Source organism: Cnephaeus nilssonii (assembly GCF_951640355.1).
Source record: "Cnephaeus nilssonii genome assembly, chromosome: 6".
Taxonomy (NCBI): domain Eukaryota; kingdom Metazoa; phylum Chordata; class Mammalia; order Chiroptera; family Vespertilionidae; genus Cnephaeus; species Cnephaeus nilssonii.
The window spans coordinates 30075990-30102737 of NC_137077.1; the positions used below are offsets into that span (position 1 = coordinate 30075990).

Here is a 26748-nt window from a genome sequence, read left to right on the forward strand (position 1 = left end):
AATAAAATGGACTTCCTTGTAATCACTGGCTACAGATCCTTCTTCAGTTGTAACCCTAAAATGGTAACACGGGATTTTTAGAGAGCAGTGATAATGCTCTTATAATGATGATTACATGTCCTTATAGTTTGTCCAAACTCATAGAAAGTACAACACCAACAATGAACCCTAACATAATGATAATGACGTGTCAATGTAGGTTCACTGATTTTAACAAATATACCACTATGGTGAGTGATGTTGATAATGGGGAAAGATATGCATGTGTGGGAGCAAGTGCATATGGGAAATCTCTGTACTTTCACTTTTGCTGTGAAAAAAAAAATCAAATCCCTTAAAAAAAATGATAACCATATTCTCAGGACAACAAAATCATAGCACATGCTGTGACCAAATATTTTTGTGCTGGTTGGTGGGAGGAGTATAAGAAGATGAAATGCAGATCACAGAACTTAAGGAAATTTATGATGTAGGAGAAAAATTATTTGCAAAACTGACTGAAATCTTTCAGAAACCATTAAAGAAAAAATTCCAGAAACAGAAGCACACTACCATCGTTAATTTATTTGTTCAAGGACTCATGTTGCAAGCATTACACCAGGTATGGGCTCTGATTCTGTAAGCCCAGATTCACATATTTAGGAGGATAAAAGCAAACTGTGATCCATGTACATGGATGGAAACTAAAGGCTCATGGTTAATCACATTGTAGTTCTTACATTTCTACAGCCTAGAACCCTGTAGTCACAGGTCTTTGAGGTCCTTCTGGATGTTCCAGAGAGTATCTGCGCTTTTCTTGAGTTGAGCAACCTCATCATCCTTCAGTTTCTGGTTGATAACACTGGTTAATCCCCGAGCATTCAGGATACATGGGAGGCTCAGGAAGACTTCATTCTCAATGCCATACATCCCCTGCCAGACAAGAAGAGCATTTAGATTAAAGAATAAAACCAGAGGTAAGAATGATCATCGGTCCTACCTTTGAATAGAAAGAATTGTAGGAAATTTGTAAGCACAAACTCATTCTTTAGATTTCATTACTTACAGGCTCAGATTTCCCTAATACTTCTGTTTTGAATTAGATTTTATACATAGAATAGACAAATATACACTATGATGAAACCAGAAATTTATTAAGAAAGTAATAAGTGCTTTATTGGACTGTATGACAATTCTCTCTCTCTCTTAGGTAGACTTTAACAGAATTTGATATATGTCTTCAAATTAAATTGCATTCAAATGTGGTTCTTAATGGGCTACTTTTCATGAAATCTTAAGTTTCTTAAAATTCTTTAGTTAAGAAGAAAATTTCAGGTGGTAGCCAACCTATAAGATCCAGAATAGTAGTTGGAGGTCACTCAAAGGCAAAATTCTTATAATACCCAAGAGTTGCTGGAAAAGAAAATAGTATAATTTCCAAAAACTTTACCAGTTTGTATAAACTAATTTAATTCACAGGGTAAATTTTACTACACAATTAATTAAATTATTTAATTATCAAAACAAGTTACTTTAATAAAATTTTAAACTTTTTATTTCCAAAAATTTCATACATATACTAAAGGATAGAGAAAAAACAAATTCTTACATATGCACTCTAAAATTTGGCAATGAATCTACTTTTGCCATATTTGTTTTTTAAGAAAATCTGACACCATGTTTTACTCCAAAATGCTTCAATATTTATCTTTTTTGTATGCTTCTTTTAATCTAATGTACCACCCTCTTTACTTTTTCACCCTGGCCATTGACTTGTGGAAAATGAGTTTTCTTACAAAAATTTTTAATGCCATTTTAGTTTCATGTGAAAACAATCAATTTCTATTTAACTGTTTCATAGCTTTTAAATTAAACTAAATTTACTTAGGTATCAAGTGCTACATCAGATGCAATCTACCAATTTGAAATAAAACTATTATACACTTATTTAAATGACCATCAATTGTGAGACTATGCCAATGAGATTCAGAATTAATACTTAATTTGCCACATCACACAAAAAGAACTATAAAAATTTATTGGATGTCTTAGCCTCTATAAGTTTATGTTCTTATTGTCCTTGGATTTCTGTAGAAAGAGAAAAAGTCTCCATAAAATTTTGAAATAAGAGAAATAACTGTGGACTGAGACTTTATCTTGTCCTTTCTTAAATGACTCTATTTATAGACTACAACTCTAGAAATCACTTTCTATTTTGTAATCCTTTGTCTTACCTTCACCATCGTTGATACTGGATGAATCCTGGATAAATTTTTAAACATGGATTCAATGAGATCAGCCACACTTAATCCAATAGCCCAATTGGTATATCCTTTTAACTTGATGACTTCATAGGCACTAAGAAAAAAAAAATGTCACAAAAGAGATCATTGAAATCATACTCAATAGTTATTAAAACCAGATTCTGGGTTTGACTCCTGCTCTGTCTCATACTGTGTAATCTTGTTTAAATTATTTAACCTTCCTTGTCTCGGTGTCTGCTTCTATAAAATGAGAGTGACAGTGGATCTATTGCATAAGTTTATTAAATGAGTTAATATGCATGTAAAATATTTAAAGTATAAACACATTATGGTAGGTGCTATGTAAATGTTTTGATAAATTTAAATAACGGTTAGATAAGTGATTATAAAGTCACAGTGGTAAAAATGTACTTTTCCCAACCAATCTTCTTATTCATAGACATGAACATTTCCAAAGATATTAATGAAACCAGGAAACAATGAAAGTAAATGAATCTTCATATTCAAAGGACAAAATACATTTTGATTTTGAGGTCCCACTTACCAATGTCACCTAAAATACTATGACCAACTAAATTAAGAGCTAAGTGATAGCAATATTTTGCCTGGAAATTTTCTGAACACAAATTGTATACCACAAAATGCACAAAGGCACAGGTCCTTGAGAGGTGGGAGGAGTAACTGAGTATTAGGAAGTTGGGATCTATCTCACTGACTAGAAGACCATGTGCAAGTTACATCACCTGAGTGAGCCCTAGTTTTCTCATTTGTAAAATAAAGGGAGGGTCTATATTAATAATATTCTAAGGACCCCTTCAACATTTAAAAATTCCTTTTATCATTATATAAAATTCCTGGGGAGGGGGAATTATTAAAATTTATCTAAATAAAATAATTTCAGTTTGAGATATCAGTTTTGTTACAACAATTCTCTGTAATTAACAGCTTAACATTTATTAAAATCTTATCAATAATAAGTATGTGCATAGGTGTATGTGCTTTTATTCAATTTGTACAATAATACTATTATCATTTGACTTTACAGAGGAGAAACCCGTGATTCAACTTAAAGGTTAAATGGATTCCCTAAGACTATACAGTTAGTGTTAGTGTTATAATTTGAATCCAGGGCCAATGACACCTTGTTTTATGATAAGCATAAAGGTCATAGAAAGAGAGACCGGTTGCTCTTAAGGGAGTTTCCAGAAAAAGAAAATGGAAGGAATGGGGGACATCTTTATCTGAGTGTGGAAAGGTAAATATAGCAGAGCTTAAACACTTTCAACAATCAATCAGCAAGTATTTATTTTAGGCAATTTAGGAGACTAGTGGAGTCTAAGTTTACTTTCTAAATAGATCAGACTTATCTATGGACAGGAAGCATTTTGAAAGCCCTTCTTACTTGTTAATTCTATGTATAGTTTCTGTTACCTCTACAACAGAATTTCTCTAGAAAAATATTTACTTTCCTTATTGCGACTGGCATAGCAAACCTGACCAGTATAAGTTAGTCTTGTCTGTTTCAGCAGATAACAGCTGCATATTTACTTTAGTAAGAGTTTATCTGAGCAGGCAGCCGTGGAAAGTGTTTATAATTTTATGTAAGCAAAGATAAAATTAATTGTCTTAAATCAAGCCCTCTTCCACTTACCTTTCAACCACCATCTTATGCACTTCCTTCCAATTTTCACTATCATTGTCCGTTCCCATTGCTGGATTCAGTTCCTGGAGAGAAACGCCTGCCACATTCACTCCACTCCACACAGCCACTGGAAAAATAAAAATAACTAAAATAAACATTTTATATGTTTCTAACACTATTTTCAGAAACCTTTTCTTCACTTAGTTCAGATTTCACCTCTGATGCAAGCTACCCACTTGAACTGCTCAATGACAACTGTCTCCAGTATATTTCCCCCTGAAGGCTGACTTTAGCATCAAATAGCCACACATCTGAACTTTTAACTTTCAACCATTTGGGTACAAAACAGAATTATTATGTCATAATTAGAGAATATGAACTTCTTGTTTTTCTCTAGGTTTGTGAAATCACAAGGGATTCTGGTTGGGGCTATCCCAAACTTTTGGCTTGAGAAATTTTTAACTTTCCTCCTATTTATTTTTCTAATATAAGCCCTCCCCCCTTTTTTTCTGGAGTGAGGTAAAAACAAATCTCGGGTAGTCAGAGTATCTCTTCTCATGCCTCAAGTTCAGTCTATATCTTTCTTGATGTTGTTAATTCTCACCTGAGGATATTTTTTATATTGATTTTTAGAGAGAATGGAAGAAAGGGAGAGAGAGAGAGAGAGAGAGAGAGAGAGAGAGAGAGAGAGAGAGAGAGAAATCAATGTGAAAGAGACACATGGATTGGTTGCCTCCTGCATGGGGATCTAGCCTGCATCTGAGGTATGTGCCCTTAACCGGAATCGAACCCATGACCCTTCAGTCCGCAGGCCAATGCTCTAATCACTGAGCCAAACTAGCCAGGGCCAGTCTACTTCTTGAAAGAAAATTTGTGTAACCACAATGAATTTTTCTGGTCTTAATTGGATCAAATCTTTCCTTCCAAGAATGCCTCCAGAGGCATAACAGACAAGGTGTGCGTCTATCATTGGCTATATCTCTGGAGGCTTGGGTGCACCAAAACAACTCCCTTGCCTATTCTTAACACCTCCAGCCTCGCCAAAAGCATATACTGAAGACCTAGGCATACAAAGATGAAAAAAGACATGCTCTATGACATGGACAAGCTCAGAATTTATGGGGAGAATCAGACAAGTAAAGGAAACAAAAACAATGGGATAAGCTCTCACAGAAGTATGGAGAAAGTGTAATAAAACATAAATGAAGGGTCTACTTAATGTAGGGGGGAAAGGAGTGACCAAAAGGGGTACAAAATATAGGCATTGGAACTGGTCCTCAAGAAATAACATGGACTTTTGGAGGAAAGCACTGGAGACTCAGGAAATATAAGCAAAGGCATGGGGTGAAGTCTAGCTCGGCTATGAAAGGAGAAGTTGCCCATGGCCAAACAAAGCCTCTTTTAGCCCCAAACTTTTGCAAAATCAGGCCAATTGTTGAAAAACAAACATTTTCATGGTTTTTGAAATCTATGAGGTCTACATAAATCATTCAATAATGAGCATGATTTAATTATTTTTCATTTTATGTACATAACATAGGGGAAAAAGATGTTTTGGAAAAAAAATGACATAGTAATGAAGGAATGGAACCTTAGTCAAGAGTCTGAAGATCTGATTCTAGTTGTAATTATGCCACTAACTACAATGGATCTTTAACAAGCCACAATGACTGCTTTGCTCCATTTCTTCCTCCTCAAAATGCAAGTCTTGAACTAGAAGATATGTAATGTCACTTCTAGATTTGTGGTTCCAGAAATTGTATATTTGTAATGACTAGCATTTATTAAGCTTTTACTATACATCAGACACTATGCTAAATACTTTATATAGGAAATAAATTCAGATAAATGCTTGGATATGAAGAATTCTTGAATCAAGTAGTACAATGTGTCACACACAAAAAAAAATCAGCCTCATTATATAAAAACGCACAAATGCAATAATTGTAAACCAAATTCTTATAATACGAAGGTAAACGCATTACAAATATCACATTACAAACTCCAAGTAAATCCAAAGGAAAACTTATACCTTAAATTTGTATAGTGGGCAGAAATAAATTATGTAAAACAAAGGTCATTGTTATCATTATTATTAATATTAAAATTTTGTATTATTATAGTTTTATACAATAAGCCTACTCAATGTATGAAATTCTATGTTCAATACATAGGCTTAGGGTTATTAAATACAATCACAAGTGTCATATATGTTTTTAACACAAAAATTGTTTGGAAAATATTAATTTCAATGAAAAGAAAAATATCAACTTAAAATACAACATTTAAAATAAATAATGTTTAACTGTTTCAGAATAAATCATTATAAAAGAAACAGAAGTGCACTATTATTTTAATGTTGGTATTGTTGCAATTATTAATTTATGTCCAACATTTCTATTTAAATTCATAAAAAATATTTGAGATTTACCATATGCTCTCTTACTACTTAAATGATTGATAGTTATTATTAATGGTTTATTAAAACTCAGATTTCATTTGAAGCAAGATTTATTTTACATTATTGAATAGTAGACACTGGTTATTGAAAAGCTTTTGTTACCCAATTCATCCCTCTTTCAATCAACATGATGGCTATCATAGCTCTGTCCACTGAAAGGGTCTAGAAGCAGACATGCCAGGGGCAGCAGCACACCTATGCCAGATCTTTCTTTCTAAATACCATTCCCCTTAGAAGGAAACAGAGCTCACTGGAGAAAGAGATGATTCTAGTCTGGGAAAGGGAAAGTACAAGATGAACCTGGTGCACTTTATTGCTAGAGAAAGCAAGAAAGGGCTCAAAAAGTGGCGAGACATCAAAAAGACACAGGATGTATGTAATACTTTCAACAATAAAGATTTTAAAAAATAAAAAAAAAATGAGTCACAGCACTGAAAAAAAAAAAAAAGACGCAGAAGTCAGCCTAAAGAGCCTGTTCTTTGACAAAGCTGAGACAATTGATGCATTATGACAATGGTGACAGAACTTTTGTGGAATAAAATAAAAATCTGAGTCTACATTGATATAAATAGATGGATAAGTAAATGGAGAAGAGAAAGCTTTCTCTTACACTTGAATACAAACAAGAAATACAGAAAAAAATGAGGGGATTAGAATATGGCATTTGACATCATTGTAGTAATAATACATTTAACCAAGAATAATTAGTTAATACTAAATTTAGCAGGCAAAAAAAATGATGAGGAATCAATTATTTCCCTAGTCTATATAAAGTTGTCCTCCACAAATTACTTATTTGTACTGTTAGGTATGTAAAAATGCATAAAAATAAAATTTAAAAACAAAAAAATTCAGCCCAGGCAGTGTGGCCCAATGATTGAGCATCAACCCATGAGCCAAGAGGTTTCTGATTCAATTCCTGGTCAGGGCACTTGCAAGAGGGGACATGCAAGAGGCAGCGGATCAATGTCTATCTCTCATTGATGTATCTCTCTATCCTTCTACTTTCCTCTCTAAAATCAATAAAAAATCTTCAAAAACTTCAGAATGTCAAGAATAATACCATAAAGTAATATACAGTAAATATTGTCTGTTTTTTATATTAATTTTTTTTTTACCACTTGAGTCTCCATGTTCTCCCAAAATCCATCCATGGCAGCTGCTGGGATGAATACCAAGTTTTTCAGCCATAAGGTAGCGAAATCTAGCAGAATCCAGATTACATCCACTTCCAATCACACGGTGCTTGGGTAATCCACTTAGTTTCCAGGTAACATATGTGAGAATATCCACTACAAATTTTAGAAAAATATATGTAAGTAAATCAAAACTGATTTCGACTGCTATGTAAATTAGTGGGTGCCCAGCTTCCTCCCTCCTCTCCCACTTCCCCATTCTCCAAATGAGATGTGCCTATAAAAATGTACTTGGACTTTTCATATTTGAGATAATGGGGTTTAGCAAGACAAGAAAAATGCAGTATTGTGCTTTTTATTTGTTATAAGAAATGAGAATTTGTTACTTGAAATGAAAATATATAAGAACCTAGCAGATTAATTTACTGTATGTGAAAAGAAAAAGGGTTGAATTAGATCATCCCTTAAGTTTCGTCTAGTTCTAACAATCCATGACTGTTAGTGACTGTCATCATAAACCAAGAGGCATTGGTTACCAAATTACCAAGGAATGCTACTATAAATTTCCCTGGGAACAGATACTATTTAGTAAATAAATAGTTGTTTATATACAAGTTATAATACAAGATATTAACATTTCCTACTATTTAATAAAATGATTTCTATGGCAGAGCCTTCATTCTGATGTGGCACAGCCTTGAGGCTGCACAGAGGAAAAACTTGTAGGTCACAGTACTTACAAGCTAAGCCGTAAAAGTGCACACAAGCAAGGCAAGGGGTTAATTTTGCAGTCTCCATCTCCACAGTCATATATAGACACTGGCTGGCTAAGATATTTTAAGGTCATTATGGACTAGATATTAGAAACTCTTCCTTGGCAACTTGGATTCGGGCCAGTCTGACTCCTGGGAGAGTTAAAACTTTGAAGCTACCCCTGGGAAGCTGTATAACCAGCTATTAATGTCTGCCTTAGGTACAGGATACACCAACTTCATTATGTGCCAGGCATTTGTCATTCCTGTCCTACATCTATCTGCCACCGTGAGAAGATTTAGATGCAGGATCCTATATAATAAAGAGCTAACATGCTAATTAAGACCGAGCAGCAGAACGACCTTCCAGACGAAGCCCTGGCTGCGAGGGCCGAGCACCCGGAACTACAGAGCCCCTTGCATGAATTTCATGCATCGGGCCTCTAGTTGATTTAATAAACTGCGACCTAGAATTATCCTACCTAATAAAAGGGAAGTATGCAAATAACCATCACTCCACTACGCCCACGATTGGGCCTGCGGCAGGCTGGGGGCGGGACTTGGGGTGGCCAATTGGGCTGACAGGATGAGCGGGGGCGGGGACTCGTGAGTCCCCGCCCCCTGCCCCCCCCCCCCCCCCCGTTCCTCCCGCAGGCCCCATGGCCGGCACTGAGGGAGGACCGATGGAGCCAGCAGAAGGCGCCCGTGGCGGAACTCGGGGTGGCTGATTGCGTGGCTGCCAGTACCAGTTTTCCACCAGCAGCAGTTTTCCTCTGGCCACCTGCCGATCGGAGCACCTCCCGATCAAAGTTCCTCTTGGGGTAGCCGATCGCGCTGGCGGGAAGCGCTCCGGACTGGCGGGTGGCCAGAGGAAAACTGCTGCTGGCGGAAAACTGGTGCCGGCAGCCAGGTGAAGGAAGGTCTATTGCACGAAACTTCGTGCAACGGGCTTCTAGTAGATAATAAGAATACTAAAATAATATCTGTCTTTGCTGGCTTTTAACTCTCAATATTTCACAAAGTATTAGGATTCCCCTGGCTCTTATTCACAATCTTTCTCTAAATGAGCTGTCAGAGATAATCAGTTTTACCATTTTACCAATGTATCTATTAAGCTCACCAATAAACAATAAGTTTGGTGGCAAACTATAGACACAAGAAGTGTGAAACAGAGAGTGGATTTTGACTGTGTAGGCTAAAATAATGCAATTCTTTTTAACCAGAAGTATTACGTTTTAACAACATTTGGTGTTAGCATGTGTTTGTCTATTTATACAATCCCTTTCCATCTTTAAAGTAGGACTAAATAATGATTTTCTTAAACTCTTCGTTTCAAATTCAATCTGATTCAATTTTGAAGTTTTAGAGATTAGGAAAACAAAAAGTCAGATATGCTAAAACATTTCTTAGAAATTGAAGCCATGTTCAAATGTTTCATTATGTACCCCAGGATAATCTTTATAGAAATTTTAAAAGCTTTTAGACTCTACAACAAACCCAGATTAAACAAACAGATGAAACTGCTTTGTTTACCAGTAAAACTCTTCTCACATTTTTAAACATTTGGCCTGGGACAGTGCCATTAGTTCTGCAAACACCACTTTTTTTTAGGGCCATTAACAGAAGACATGTGAATTGCTTCTGCTAGTGAACACCAAGACAGATTTTCTTAAATTCAAAAAACAAAATAAAACAAACCCCGAACACACTGAGCTTAACATAACTGATCCCTTTAGGCATTCAAATACCTGGGTTAGAAACCACAATGATGATGCAATCAGGGCTGTACTTGACGATCTGAGGAATAATGAATTTGAAGACATTAACGTTCCTCTGCACCAGGTTGAGACGACTCTCTCCCTCTTGCTGGCGAACTCCAGCAGTTACCACCACAATCTTAGAATTGGCGGTCACAGAGTAGTCTAGAGGGAGAAGGCAAAAGGTCCTTTAAATGCAACTCTTCATCAAAACAGACCAGGTGTGATATGTCCCCAAACTATCTCAACGTTCATAAGCTTCCAGAATTTACATGAGAATTATACGTTTTCTGTATTATAAGGTTTCACAATGTTCCTGTGGCTCCTTCCTTCTATAGGGAAGCATTCCAAACATAAATTCTCTGCCTCTGGCTAAGAATTTCAACTTGCAATTGACTTTATAAAATATTGCATTGTCAGTAATAATACAAACATAAACAGTGAGTCCAACAGCCCTTCAATTAAAAAAAAAAAAAAAAAAAAAAGGCAGCCTGGCCTGCATGGCTCAGTGGTTGAGCGTTGACCTATGAACTAGGAGATCACGGTTCGATTCCCGGTCAGGGCACATGCCCAGGTTGTGGGCTCAATCCCCAGTGTGGGGAATGCAGGAGGCAGCCCATCAGTGATTCTCTCTCTTCATTGATTTTTCTTTCTCTCTCTCCCTCCTTCTCTGAAATCAGTAAGAATATATTAAAAAATAAAAGAGGAACCAGCCTCCTTTCTGATTTAACTGCAAATTTTAAAAGAAAGCAATTTAAAGGTACCTTTAGGTCTGTAATGTTAATTCAATCTATGATGGGGAAGGAAGGAACTGAAATGTTTAATTCTTGGCTAGCAATTAATTTCTAATACTCAAGCTTATTCACTTTTAGCAGGGAGTTTCTCTGGAGAATGCGTCCTTCCCCAAAATAGAAAGACATTATGGTTTGATGCAATCATTAGACTCAATAGCTATGGATGATTCATAATTAAGCTATGCTGCTATGTAACTTTTGACAGCCATTAATATTTTATCAGTTTCCTCTCCCATAAAACGGAGGTAATAGGACCTACCTCTCAAAGGGCTGCTATGAGGATGAAGTAAGATGAGCCATGCAAAAAGTTCCACAGTTCACAGACTGCTCAACAATTCGATCAGTAACAGCTATTATTAGTAGGAGTATTATTAGAAATTACTTTGGAACCCACGTTTCTGTACCTTTAGGCAGAGCCATGCTGTGCTGGCAGAGCCATGGCATAAACCTGCTCATCCAGAACAGACGGCTGGAACATGAATGCATTTAGCTTCATCAAGGCACTCAAATAAATTACTTTGGGCAAGTGTTTTTTTTCCTGTCGGAAACCTTCCCATTCTCATATACACATAAACAAACATTATAATACAATTTGCTAAAATGTTATGTACCGCCGAAACCAGTTTGGCTCAGTGAATAGAGTGTCGGCCTGCGGACTCAAGGGTCCCGGGTTCGATTCCGGTCAAGGGCATGTACCAGTAGGGGGTGTGCAAGAGGCAGCTGATCGATGTTTCTCTCTCATCGATGTTTCTAACTCTCTATCCCTCTCTCTTCCTCTCTGTAAAAAATCAATAAAATATATTTTAAAAAAATAAATAAAATGTTATGTACCAAATGCGTGGAAGTCACAGGACGTTTACAGAGGTAATACTTTTGTGTTTGTCCTCCAGAATGAATTGGAACCCAAAGGAAAGAAGAAACTGCCAACACTAGATTCACCATGATGGGAAGACTAACGTTGTATCAGGGGGTGAGGATATCAATTATTAGATAGGTTGCATTGGGCATGAAATAACACTACCTTTATCTGCCACAATTTTAGGTGTCTGAAGAAATAAGCTTCCATGCTGCAGATCCATCATTTCTCCTTTGAGTTTATCTTCCAACACATCCACAAGGGCCAGCTCATCAGCCAGAGACTAGAACCACAAAAACAGGTATTAGTCCCCTAAGCTACTCTAGGATACGACCCAGCTCACAGTATGACCCAGAGACCCTTTAAACGGCTAAGAGCCAAATGTCTACAAACCTCCAGACTTTAATCACAGAGTTTAGGTGTGCTCTTGAAACAACTTCATGATAAAACATCTTGAATAATGAACTATTAATATTCAAGACACTGATTTTTCAGAATTTCATGCTAGTACGCAACTAGAATTTGACACACACAATGCAAATGGCTTTAAGAATATGTAGATGTAAAGATTACTGCTGAAACCAATTTGATTCAACAGTGGCCTCGGGGTGCACATTTCTTTACATTACTTGCGGATGGTGATGAAGAGACTCACCTAGACCCAGGAACAACCTTGGGCAGAGTGTCCATCCCTGAGGTCACCCCCAGTGTGGAGGGTTTCTGAGGGCAAATCTGGTTTAAACCATCATTAGTTTAAGTTCACTTTAGAGTAGGATTTAAAGCCCTGGCTGAAGTTTGGAATCCTCACCTTAGCTCTGACCAATATCTTGGTGGATCAAGGAAAGAGGGTTTTACAGATAGAGGGATCCAGGACTAGTAGATTCTCCAAACATAATCAATCCAAACGTGCCAAGTCTCAGAGTCCTTTTATTTTCTACTAGAGCCCTGGTGCACAAAATTTGTGCATGGGGGGGGGGGGTCCCCTCAGCCCAGCCTGCACCCTCTCCAATCTGGGACCCCTCGGGGAATGTCCGACTGCTGGTTTAGGTCCGATCCTGGGGATCGGGCCTAAACCAGCAGTCAGACATCCCTCTCACAATCCGGGACCACTGGCACCTAACTGCTCACCTACCTGCCTGCCTGATCGCCCCTAACTGCCCCCCCCCACCCCCGCCAGCCTGGTTGCCCCCAACTTCCTCCCCACTCCTCCATCAGCCTGGTCGCCCCACGCAGCCTGCTGTTCAGTTGTTTGGTTGTCCCTCACTAACCCTCCCGCTGGCCTTGTTGCCCCACACAGCCTGCTGTTTGGTCATTACTGTGAGGGCCTCCTGGCCAATTTGCATAGTACCCTTTTATTAGTATAGATTCCAGTTGTCATCCTATGCCACCCATGCAAAAGAAAAGCCTAAATGAATAAGTACTATTTAATCTTGATCTAGTATCATAATTTCACATGTTTTATAAAACGTCTTATACATAACACATTTTACACAGCTATATTTCTCTATATCTCTGCATGAATAGTGGGGAGAAAAAAAACAAAACTCTGGATTCTTCCTTTCAGTAATCATGTATGTTCTTCAGCAAGCCCTTGATCTTTTCTTCTTATAAAAGTGGGCAGGGGGCAGGGGGCGGGGGTGAGGTGGGTGGGTGTCACTCTGGATGCAACTAAATAGCCTTTCAGCTTTGAAATTTGGTTATTCTACGGAAATCCATTATTTGCAAAGTAAAAAGTAGCTATCCTTCCCATTGAAACATCACTAGTCTTTGCCTCTGCTGTTTTTAGGACTGTTGGCAAAATAATTAGCTTAATATGATATATCAGTGCTGGAGCCCACTGGTAACTGGAGTTCAGGAAGAACTTTGAAGGATAAGGGGTAACCTTGGGCAGAACTGGTAGTGTCAGGAAGCTGCTGACCAGTAGAGAGAGAAGAAGCAGAGAGAGGTGAGATGGCCAACAAGAAACTTGACCTACTTTTGCTTGCCATCAAAGCAGGTCCTGCTCCCTGCAGGAGCCAAGGAACGAGGACAATCCTGTCTCCAGAACCCCAATGGCTGGCTAGCCTCATGAAGTGAGCTGTGAGGGTTTGCTTGTGACGGTTTATCTGAGACTCAAGCCTCCTTGTAATGGAATGTGTTCCTAGTTCCAAGCAACAACTTAACTTGCAGATTTTCTGAAATCACCCTTTTATGAGATGGGAATTACTTGTAAATATTTTCTCATTGCCACAAATGTCCAATACTGGCATTAATTTTCATCTATTTTTACTTAAACACATGTTTTAACCCTTTTAAAATGGTTTTGTTCCTTTGCAGCCTCTGACAAGGTCACACAAAACCCTCATTCATGTTTTGTAAGTCCTAAATTATACAGTAAGTCCTCACTGAACACTGTTGATAGGTTCTTGGAACTGCGGTGAAATGATCTATTCCGAAACCACTTTTACCATAGGCTAATTGATATGAACAAGAGTTAAGTTCCTACGGCATCACATCAATGTTATAATGAAGCATTATTTGGCAACCCACTAAGTTATGTTCAATATAACTTAATAATAGCACTAGCATTCTGTCAAGGTACTAAACACAAAGAACATCACTCTTATTTTAGTAACATCACATGTGTGCTGGGGAAGGCAACAGGGCAAAACAATTTGGGGCTTAAGTGGAAAAGGATATCACAGGATCTCAGGTCCTGTCTTTGGTTTCAGTGGGTGTAGAGAACTGGCTGAGAAGTGCCTACACAGCTGGCAAGGAAGGAAGCGATCCAACACTTGAAAAAATAATTGCAGCGCCGAATTTAGCTGCATCTGCACCACTGAATATCCTCCAAGTGTGGAGGCAGGCAAATGGAACACGTGTGACTAAGGACTGATGCTGTTGTTTGGGGAAATAAATCTCCTTCTGCAGTAGCTTAGTGTATAGCCCATGAATTTACCATCTATGCATTCCACTTAAGTTGTAAATATATTTTTAAATATTTGAAACTGCAAGGCTCAGATTAATTGCAAATGCAATAATTTATTAAGGAATAAGGCCAGTTGGAAAACAAGACCATCACTGTTGAAACCTTGTTTAACATACTACAAAAAATGTCTTTTAATCTGAAGTATCGTGTGGACTGGATACATCCATAACCTGCCTCTTGGTTCTCGTAGCTAGTAAATTCCTGCCACCAATGCTTTAATATTTGATGGTTGCATTTTTTTAAAATCCTCACTTGAAGACATGCTTTCCAATGATTTGAGAGACAGGGAAACGAGAGAGAGAGAAAGAGAGAGAGAGAGATCGAAGTGAGAGAAAAACATTGATCAGTTGCTTCCTGTACACACCCGGACCAGGGATGGAACCCGCCACCCTTCAGTGCACTGGATGATGCTCCAACCAACTGAGCCGCACTGATGGTTGCATTTTTATTTTCAAGTGTTTAGGGTGCGTGAAATTTGTGGTAGGAAAAGGCGTAACTTTTTTCAAATAATTAGCTACATGGATAAGCACTATTTTTCAATAATTCGTTTTTTCTTCTCCTCTGGAATGTCACTGCTATCACTTAATATAGTCCGGGCCTGTTTCTGGGCTTTTAGTCTGTTCCATTAACCTGTCTATTCTTGTACACGTTCCAAGTTTTAATTAAGTCCCACTTGTAAGCTGACTTTGCCTATAAAAACTGCTTTGTAGTATATCTATAATTACTTCGCTCCTTCTAAGAGACTTCTTCTGCGGTTTGTTCAAGAAGATGGCTGAAGGTGACGATCAAGAATGGACACTCAGACCAGAAGCAGCTGGGCACAGAGGTTCAGGGTAGAATTTTCATGGAGGCGATATGTGACCCTGGCCGGATGAGGAGGGTTTGGGATTGGTAGTGGGGCGGAAGTCATATTTGGCAGAAGCCGTGAAAAAGGAAAAGCTATGAAAAAAATTCGGCCAAATGTAAATGCAGTTTACTAGTAATAGCAGGAATATTCATTGATTTCATATATATTTATTGCTGAATGTGCCAGGCATTATTCTACTCATCAGGAATACAGGAATGGACAAAAGTAGCAAAGCCCCTGCTCTCAATAAATGTATCAGGAAAAGAATCGGAATTAAGCAGACAATTTAAGATGATTCTGCTGATGCAAGCGCTATAAACACCAGGGGCACGGCGATATTGAAGTTACTGGGGTGTTTACTTTGTATTGGGGAGTCAGGGAAGGCCTGCCTGCAAAGGCATGATATGATCGATAGGAAGGGTCACCTCTGCGATGGTCTGGGGTAGACATTCCAGGTGAAGAGAGAATCAATGAAAAGGTTTACACAGAAATGAGCTTGATGTTTTGAAGAAATAAGGCAGAGGGTGAGAGATGAGGTCCGACCCACCACCACCACCACCACCACGTTGCATCGGCGGGTGCTCCTGACACTGTGGACGGCGCCCCCTAGAGTTGTGCACTCTGCTGCTTTGCTCTGAGACAGGCAGGGAAAGATCCTTGTGGCCTTGCAGGGTCTTTGTATGTGTGTAGCATACGTGCACTGTGGCATTACTGAAAAGTTTTAAGTAGGAGAGTTCCCATTTTTATAAAAGCTCGCTATGGTTATTATGTTGGCAATGAGGATGGTGGTGGGGTGGGGGGGGGGGTGGGAAAAGAGTACAAGCAGAAAATAACTGAGTCTTCGTAATGTTGGGACATGCTACTAGGGAGGCTGAGCTGCCTTCACAGGCCTAGGTGAGGTGTGGGCCTCCTCAACCTCTCTCTCTCTGATGCCCTAGCTTGGCTCAGTTTCTGGGGCAAAGCAACGTGTGTCCGCTGTAAAGCACACCAGCGATGAACTCAAACGGCCAGGCCTGGTGCTCACTATCTATGTGATCTTAACTAAGTCACTTAATCTTTCTGAGCTCCTTTTCCAACGGTGATACATAGATGACAATCCCCTCCCAGAACCTTCGTAGAGAAATGAAGCAAAATACAGAGACCGAACAGAGTAGGCACTGTTCCTTTCCTTTCTCTGTTAAACTAGTGGGGTTTATAATCCTCACCAAATATCAATACCCATTTTGAAGCACTTTCACGCTTACTCATTAAAATAAGATTTAAACGTCTTTAATTAATCAAAGGGTCTTTGAACAAGGCAGTCCTTCCCTCGCAGCAAGCATCTGAACTGGAAGATTCCCACTGTGTTAGCAGCAGGGTCCGTTCTCTCAAGAAATGGGCCAAAGGATTATATAACTGCAGATACAGCCTCAATTAAATTATTTACTAGGGAAGACTTCAAATATACAATTAAAACAGTCATAGAAGTATTCATTGACTCATGATAGCTCAAATACAGGTTTCTGAAAAATGTAAACTTTGAGATTAGCAGGAAGAATGAAAAATCCTTAGCCTATTGGCTCAGTGGATAGAGCGTCGGCCTGTGGACTGAAAGGTCCCAGGTTCGATTCTGGTCAAGGGCATGTACCTTGGTTGCAGGCACATCCCCAATGGGAAGTGTGCAGGAGGCAGCTGTTCCGATGTTTCTAACTCTCTATCTATCCCTTTCTCTCTGTTAAAAAATCAATAAAAATATATATTTTTTTAAAAAAAGAAAAATCCTTTGCTGATATTGCATTAATACCTTTGTTTTTAACCACTCAAATACTAGCACAGAATAAAAAGAAAAGTCAGTCTTGGGTTCAAAATACAGTTTCATTATGCCCCGGCCAGTTGCTCAGTGGTTAGAGCCTGGGCCCCACAGACGGAGGGGTCATGGGTTTGATTCCCCATCAAGGGCACGTATCTTGGTTGCATGCAGCCTAGGTCGGGACGTGTGTGTGTGTGTGTGTGTGTGTGTGTGTGTGTGTGTGTGTTGGGGGGGCACGGGGGCAACCAATCTCTCAAGTCTATGTTTCCCTTCCCCCCTTCCTCCCTCTCTTCCACCCTAGAAATCAATGAGAAAATATCCTCTGAGGATTAAAAAAAGAAAAAAATGTATTGTTCTGCCCCTGCCAGCTGTGACTGTGGGCAGGCCACTTCAACTCAAGTCTCAGCCACTTCACCTGAAAACAGGATAGGACAGTTCCCACTTCTTCAGGTTGTGGTTAAAAATGAAGCATTTCAGCCCTAACTGGTTTGGCTCAGTGGATAGAGCGTTGGCCTGCGGACTGAAGGATCCCAGGTTCGATTCCCAGTCAGGGCACATATCTGGGTTGTGGGCTTGATCCCCAGTGTGGGGCATGCAGGAGGCAGCAGACCAATGATTCTCTCTCATCATTGATGTTTCTATCTCTCTCTTTCTCTCCCTTCCTCTCTGAAATCAATGAAAAATATATATATATTTAAAAATGAAGCATTTCAGTTAAAACACTTTGAACAGGTTACACACTCAAATGTTACATAAAAGGAGCGTAAAATGGACTATGTTTAATTTTTACCGGCATGATCAGTGAGCACTAAAGTGTGGTTATTTAAATTCCCTGTAATTTGGGAAGCAGCTATCCTAAATCACAGGCACCTAGTGAATTAAAACGAGCTAGAAAAAAAATGCAAAAGGAACCTTCATTATCGCACACTACATACGTTAGCTGATTGCTTTGGTAACTTTTTCTCGGTGGGGATCCAGAATTTGTTCTTTTAGAATTCAAACTTTGCAAATAGAACTATGCTTGGTGAGGAGTTATCCAGGCAGCCTTTCCATAAATACAAAGAGAGTGTGTGTCCTGAAGACAAGGCATTTTTTGTTTTTGGAGGGGAGTAGGCAGTTCCTATATTGAAGGCAACCTTGAGAAGAATGAATTCAGTGAGGTAAATAAGAAAGGAGCTCTTTTCTCAAAAGTCCTCAGAAACTAAACAAAGCTAATTGTGATGTAAAGCACAACAGGATACGAGGCAAGCCCAAAGACCACGGAGGTATAAAGGAAAAATAGAGTCTGGAGTGGAAGGTGCTACTAGTATGATATCAATGTTAAATCTCCTGATATTGATAATCACATTTGTTATGTGAGAATATTTGAAGATGTCCTATTTTAAATAAATATACTCTTAGAAGGAAATGATATCTGCATTTGATTCTCAAATGGTTAAAAAATAAATCCACTGTGACTGTGTGTGTGTGTGTGTGTGTGTGTGTGTGTATAGAGAATATAATAAAAATTTTTGAATTGGTAAATCTGGATAAAGTGGATATGAAAGATAGGTGGGGTGTTTTTTTTTTTACTATTTCTTACAAATTTTCTATAAATTTTAAATTATTTCAAAATAAAACAATTGGGTGAAATTTTGAGGAGAATAATAGGATATTTCCATGACCTCAAAAAGCCCCTGTGCACATTATTTATTAATTGTAGAGGAAGAGGGGAGATTTGCAGTGAAGAAATCTTGCAGTCACCACCAGCAATGAGGCACATTGAACACTGCATGACTCCTGATGTAATGTATCAGGAAGAATACTCCATCACCTAGTCATGACCCCACCCAAAAATATTAACCTGGACATAATTACAAGGAAACATCAGACCAACATAAGTGGAGGAACATTCTACAAAACTGACATGGACTCTTCAAAAATGTCACTGTTACGAAATACAAAGAAAACCCGAGTAACCGTTCTGGATTAAAGAAGAATAAAGAGATATGACAAGTATATAAAATATGTGATCTTGGATTGGGGTAAAAACAGCTATAAAAAGCATGATATTAACAGCTGGAGAGTTTTAAATCTGGGCACTATATATTAGATAATAGTATTATATAAACATCCAGTTCCCTAGGAATCTTACCTCTATTGTGTTATATAGGGACACTGTCATTCTCTCAAGAGACACAGGCTCACATATTTGAAAGTTCAGTATCATGCCTACAACTTACTTCAAGTTATTCAGGATTAAAATATCTTTGAAAGATACAATAAAAACCTGAAGTGCCTGAAGAACACATGCTGAAAGTGTCCATCATGTCTGGTGTTCTTGAAACGTACCTTTCCCAGAATGCTGATGGCACACGCCATACCGACTTGTCCAACACCCACGACAGTGATCTTGTTGTTTGGAATTGTTGCCTCTTCCTTGGCAACTGGTGCAATCAGTTTTTCCTTAAGAGTCGCCATTGTGCACTGTAAGAAAAGAACCAAAATATTACACATGAAATTTGAATGGGAACGATCCTAAAAATGTTACTACTGCAATTTTTAAATTAAAGTACAGTTTGAAAAGAGCCTGATGGTCTGCTAGGACACAGAATATACTTTAAAGAACCATGTGACTCATTTAATGGAGAACTTAAGATAAGACCTCCATGAAGCTGTTTGAATTTGGGTTCTTCTCTTCAGGCTATGATTCCATATTAGTATTTAACAAGTTGTAATTTTGTCTTGTGGCTTATTCATTCACTGGCTAAAAGACAAAAATATTTGTATGTAAATGAACTGATCTTTCTACTCTCCTTCTAAAGAATTTATATGTAACTATGTAAACTAAGTTAGGGCTCATTATTAACTCGTATTTAAGCTTGGTCTAAAAAAATTAATGGCCAATTGTCAATATAGTTTCTACAAATGGTTATTATCACACTTGGAAGATAGGGACTGACTTGTTCTTCTATTGTTTTCTTCTACTTAAATCTTATTATTATGATTTTTTTTTAATCCTCAACCAAGGACATGTTCATTGATTTTAGAGAGAGGAAGGGAGAGAGGGAGGGAGAGAGAAACATTGATCAGTTGCCTCCCGCACATGCTCCGACTGGGGATGGAACCCATAACTCAGATATGTGCATGGGACAACACTCCAACCAACAGAACCACCCAGCGAGGGCTACTTAAGTCTTGTGTCACCGTGTACTGAATATATAATGTGTGCTTAAATAATTAAATAAATGCAGTGACAATAAAATAGTGATGAATGATGTTTGTGCAAAAGGTGCCCTCCCCTCCCCCCCAAAAAAAATTACCCTGAATTCCTTTTAGTATACCTTGGAAGCTTATTGAAAGGTGGTTAGATAATTACATATTTTCCTTTCAGGAGGTTCTAATTAAGAGATTATCAACCTTTGAATTAGTTTCTTTCCAGTCTTTTCTTTTTTTAAAGCCCCCCAAAATTAAATCGAAAACTATGGGAAAGCATTCTACACAGTAGTATCAAGTTTATCTGTGCCATCAGATAATCAGGCACCCTTTCTGCAAACTTAAAACAAATGGCAAAATTTACTGTACCACCCTGCCTTCCTCAACAGAGAGGGTACGGATCATGAGTAAGCCTCTTCTTCAGAATTAAGTATCAGTTATCATTGTGACCCATTATAATGTCCATTATTTACGTTTCCTTTTACTTATAATGCTAGACTGTAACCTTGGGGGGTCACTGTACCTGTTTCAAATTGCGCCCCTGCTTCCCAAGCCTGTTTTTTTTGTTTGTTTGTTTGTTTGTTTCTAGTCTGCAATATACTAAATGACAAAACCTAGTTTAGCAATTGTATATGTTAAGAGTTAGTAAGTCTCTGAGTTGGAATAAAGTACTTAAATTTGGAACAACTGTGTAACAACTCAGTTATCCCCTTTACGATAGCTTTTGTTCTAAAGCTATCCTCCCTCCCAAAAAACAAACAAACAAACACAAAACACGTTTTCCTAAATTGAGAGATTCTTTAGCCTTTACAGAGCACATTTGCATTTCTTGTGGATGCTAGTGAAATCCAGGACAGCATGCAGCTGTCTTTACAGATGACCTTACAATGAAATTCATACACGGCCTGCATTGTTAGCAGAATCAGAAGACAGAATGCTGCCTCTCTCCTTGTTGAACAGAGGTAGATACAGATGCAGTTTTCCTCCGTTATGCTTATTTTCATCAGTTGCTTTAGATCCTTCGGGTACACAGAGGATACAGAAAGCAATGGAAAACAAAAATCCAGTAATGGTTGCTACCTAAATACTGACTGGTTGTTCAGATAGATCTTTTGAAATTAATTTGGGGAATTTCAGAAATTACAGTTGAGAGGCAGTGCAGAGTCTTTCATATCTTTCTGGAGAAAGTGTTTTTCTTCAGTATTTCCTTAATACAAGTTACTAAAAAATTAGGATACAGTGTTTTGTAGTGTATGCAGGGCTGTGCCAAGGTCAGAGCGGTGGCTGTAAGGGGAAAGGATGACAAACAGGGTAAAAATAACCCGATTCTTGTCCTTTATAGTGCAGCCCCCCTCCTCCCTGGTGCCTATCAATCATTAGAAATAAACCAGTGCCTTAAGTTCAGGAACAAAGATCCCCTTTACGAATAGCTCTCAATTCTAACTTTTTAGAAAACCCTTTTTTTTTTTTTGGTCATCTAATTCCTCCACGGAACCAGCGCCAGCCCTCCCCCCTCTCCCCCTCTCTCCGGGCGCCAAGTGCAGCCTCCAGGGCTGAGGCGCCCGCAGCCCGAGTGGCAGGTCACGCGGGAGGCGGCAACCACAGATCTCCTCGGGGAAGGTCTCCTCGGAGAAGGTCTCCCCGGAAAACGTCGAGGCCTTCCTTCCTCTCAACACCCAAAGCTGGCAAAGTAAACACCGCTCCCCACGAATCAAGAAAAAAAAAAAGGCCCCAAATGAATCCGTCTCCAGCTCCGGGAAGGGCTGCGTCTCCAGCAGCCGGGTCCAGCCCGGAGGGCAGGTCAAACCCGCAGGCCCTCCTGGACCCGCATCCCCGCAGGTGCAGAGGCATTTTTCCATGCTCCCGGTAGCAGATCCCAATGCCCAGGTTCAACCTCAGCCAGCCTTCGCCTGACCCCTCGCTCCTTCCTCCTCCCCTAGCTCCTCAGGCACTGGGGGTACAGGGACCGCCCCGAGCCGATCAAGGACGAGAGCCCGGGGGTTTGGCTGCAAATGGAAGTCTCTCCCCCCACGGAGCACAGGCCGAATGCGAGCCCCGCTGCGCGGCGGACAACGCTGGGGCTCGGCTGCACCGCCTCGGGTCCACCTTGCTCCCCTGCGGAAGGCACGACCTGCAGCCTCGAACCCGCGGGTGCAGCCGGGACTGGAGTCCGGATGCTCAGGGCTGCAGGCCGTAGAGGACATCTGTCCTGCTCGGTTCTTCCCTCACTCTTGCAACACAAGGACCTCCCTGTCGGACACGCCCGGGTTGCCTTTGAGTCGGGACTCGGGATACGGAGCTGAAACCTACCAGGAGAGAGAGGGCTCCTCCGATGGGAGTAAGAGTCGCGCCAAGAAAACAGTCTCAGCTGCGAGCGCCGGCTCCCGCGCAGGATCTGCCCGGAGGGAGGGAGATCAGTCCCGCCCCCTCTGCAGCCTCCCAGCTTTCTCCATTGTGATTGGAAACCTGAGCACCGCCTACTCCTCCCCTCGGCTCGCTCAATCCCCTTCAAGGACAAGGGCTCAAGTAGGCACCAGCCCTCCTCCTCCCCAAAAGAGCAGGTCACCTTCTGGTGGCGAAGGCGGCCCCGCGCCCAGCCAGCGGGACAGCAGTCAGAGGCCGCGCTCTGTCTGAAACCAATCTTCGCCTCTGCAAGACTTGCACGCTCTTGCTCAGTCCAAAGAGAAATAAAATTCAATTTTGCTTTTCAGGTCAACTTTAGAAGACCACAGTTTCCAGCTAAGATGCTGATGATGCGTTCCCTGGAATAGTGCTGGTGCTTTGGAATGTTTTCAAAATAAAGCAGAATTTTCCATGTTCACCGTCTCGGTTATAAAGCTCAGTTGATGCAACAATTACAGGGTGTGTGTGTGTGTGTGTGTGTGTGTGTGTACCCTCCCTCCCCACACCACCACCTAATTCAGCCAATATGCCTGATTTGCCTACTAGTTGCCTGAGGAAGTAAGGCCTAGAGCATGTTCTCCCAAGTTCTCTACAAATCTATATGGTCTCACAGTAAGGCTCGGTTTCTCTGTTATAACTCCAAAGATGCAAGTTGCCATTCATCTCTGTGTCTTCAACACCCAGCTCAGTGCCTGGTACCTCAATACAGTGCTGGTGAGTGAATGAATGAATGAATGAATGAGCAGTTGGAAGTATCCTGAAGGTAACAAATTCCTGGGCTCAAACCAAAGAGTGTGTGTGGCAGCGATTTTTATTCCTCTTGTCCTGGGAGGCTGTTTTCTCTGGGTGTCTGAAAAACATCAGTGCCTACCCCTTTAGCTAAACATGTCTCACTCATGGAAAAAAATGCTTCCTTGCTGTCTCCTACTGGGAGAGGTAAGTCTTTGAAAGGTACCTCAGGTGAGCTTTGTCTTGATAAGGGTTCAGTCCTCCTAGGGTGATACTGAGAAGGAAATAGTCACACAGAGAGAGTTAATATACCCTAGATTAGAGCTCAGTGTTTTGCCTGAAGCTTAACTTGCAGGCAGGCCAGGTCTAGCAGAGCCAGTCAGAAATCAGAACTTTCCTACCGCCTCCAAGGGTGTCCTTGAGGTAGCCGCCTGGAACTGCTTCTGGAAACGGAGAGGAGAGGCACACACACAATACACTCAGGGCACGGCCAAGGTCTTCATTGTGTGAAGCCTACCGATAGCCATTGACATTGCCCTTTCAGAGAACTGTGACCTCTGATTCTTTCTGGTGCCAAGGGCTTTTGTTCTATTGTTACAAATACTTCTTTTCTTCTGCTAGAGACCCTGAAGAAGATAAGTAGTTTTTCCGACACATTTAACATATTATTTTTACCAAATAAAAGATAAGAAAATCAAATAGGATAAAAATGCTTACTATAAAGAGCCTCTTGCTCCTTCCCTCTCAGACCCAGTCTGGATCCTCAGAGATGATTCCTCCTGACTACTTGAATTGCAGTCCTGAAGGTCAGCTGCTCTTTCCCTTCATTCCTTGTACTCATTTAAAATGTGGTTGAGTAAGTAATCCTTTAAAGCACATAAGTTTGAAAGGTAGAAAGTGTTTTCCCTGAGATTTTTAAACTGAAAATCCCTGGGATTCACTTGCCTGAAGTTTTCTTAGAGTTCTATAAAGCAATACACATCTAGGAATTTGTTTTACATAATAAAATTGCTTTTATTTGTTACATGCCTCTATTTTTATTATGTTTACATATTAATTGCATATATTTATACATTATACATCTATATTTTATTAATCCTCACCCAAGAATATTTTTTTCCATTGACTTTTTTGGAACAGTGGGAGGGAGGGAAAGGGGGGAGAGAGAGAGAAACATTGATGTGAGAGAGCCACATCAATTGGTTTTCTCCTGCACAGGTGCCCACCACAGGTGCCGGGACCAACTTGCATCCCAGGTATATGCCCTTGACCTGAAATTGAATCCTCGATCCATTGGTTCACAGCTGATACTCTAACCATTTCACATCTAAGGCCATATTAATTGCATGTACCATGTGCATGCAATACATCAATAGCATGTGATACATGCAATTACATGAATTATTTTAGTTGCATTAACTCTCTTGAAATCATCATTTCAAGCCTATAAGACACTCCTATTATCTTCACTTTACAGGTGTGGAAACTGAGGCACAAAGGCTTAATACTCTGTCCAAGATAACACAGCTAGTAAGCAAACTTTTATTTATTTATTTTTAAATATTTTCATTGATTTCAGAGAGAGGAAAGGAGAGGAAGAGAGAGATTGAAACATCAATGATGAGAGAGAATCATTGATTGGCTGCCTCCTGCACACCCCCTACTGGGGATTGAGCCCACACACAGGCATGTGCCCTTGACTGGAATTGAACCTGGGACCCTTCAGTCCGCAGGCTGATGCTCTATCCACTGAACTGAACCGGATAGGGCGTAAACAAACTTTTAAAATTTGAGGATCATTCTTAAATTAGATGTATACATATCTCTTTCCTTTTTAAAAATATTACTTTAAATATTATAAGAAGTCAGGAAGGTTATAAACAAACTTTCCAAAATGCCATGATTTATTTAACTATTCCTATATTTTTAGACATTAGACTTTTTACTGTGGTAAATAACATTGAAAAAATATCCTTGTGCAGAGTCATCCTCTACATTTTTATTCTTCCTTAGGGTCCCTGAAAGAGAAATTACTGGGCCAAAGAATATGGGCATTTTGTTTCTCAGACAGGTTGGATCCTTCCATGCTTCCCCAGCCATGTCTGTCTTAAGATTTTATATTTGCCAGTTTGTCAGATGGAAATGGTATTTTGTTCTAAACTTACATAACTTTGATTACTGGTAAAGATATGTTCCTTACACCTTTTAAATGTTAATAGAACACATGCTTTTCTTTCTTTTTCACTTTCCATTTTCGGCTCATCTACTAGAGTCACATTTATTTTGTTTTGTTTTTCTTCTTAGCAACTGTCACCTTACTTTTGAAAACAGCTAGGAGCTTCCTGACCCTCTCTCACCCCTTCTTCCCCTTAGATTGTAGCTTCTCAAGGGAAGAACCTGTCTGAAACCGAAAACAACCGAAAAGAAATAACAATTGGAAGATGGCAGGCATAAGAGAAACCAGGTGATGACTTTTGAACCTCTTTTTATTTTTTACCTTTGTGCATTTTTTATCTTTATGCATTTTTTAAATTCTTTATTGATTAAGGTATTACGTATGTCTCCTCCCTGCCCCATTGCCACCCCCCATCACATGCCCTCACCCCCCTAGTGTCTGTGTCCATTGGTTATGCTTACCAGTATATGCATGCATACAAGTCCTTTGGTTGATCTCTATCCCCTCTTTATACCCTCCCCTGCTTTTCCTCTGTGGTTTGATGGTCTGTTTGATGCTTCTCTGTCTCTGGATCTATTTTTGTTTATCAGTTTATGTTGTCCATTATATTCCACAAATGAGTGAGATGGTATGATATTTCTCTTTCTCTGACTGGCTTATTTTGCTTGGCATAATGCTCTCCATCCACACTGTTGCAAATGGTAGGAGTTCCTTCTTTTTTACAGCAGCGTAGTATTCCATTGTGTAAATGTACCACAGTTTTTTAAATCCATTCATCTGCTGATGGGCACTAGGCTGTTTCCAAATCTTAGCCATTGTAAATTGTGCTGCTATGAACACAGGGGTGCGTATATCCTTTCTGATGATGTTTCTTTCTTGGGATATATTCTTAGAAGTGGGATCAAGCCTCTTCTCTGTACTTTTTCAGGTGTATGTGACACTCTGTATTTACTCAGACCAACAGGTAGAGTCTGTTAGTTTATCTGTGAACTACAAAATT

General features: G+C 39.6%; 1 protein-coding gene across 1 annotated transcript; it reads right to left on the reverse strand.

Moving 5' to 3' along the window:
- Positions 1 to 554: 554 nt before the first annotated feature.
- LDHB (lactate dehydrogenase B) lies at positions 555 to 22841 on the reverse strand. Its single transcript, XM_079775216.1, has 8 exons — positions 22751 to 22841; positions 19577 to 19711; positions 11807 to 11924; positions 9983 to 10156; positions 7465 to 7638; positions 3895 to 4012; positions 2214 to 2337; positions 555 to 912 (listed from the first exon to the last, which is right to left on the reverse strand). The coding sequence occupies exons 2-8, from the start codon at positions 19703 to 19705 to the stop codon at positions 745 to 747; spliced, it is 1005 nt and encodes a 334-aa protein (XP_079631342.1). The 5' UTR covers positions 19706 to 19711; positions 22751 to 22841; the 3' UTR covers positions 555 to 744.
- Between the last annotated feature and the right edge of the window lie 3907 nt (positions 22842 to 26748).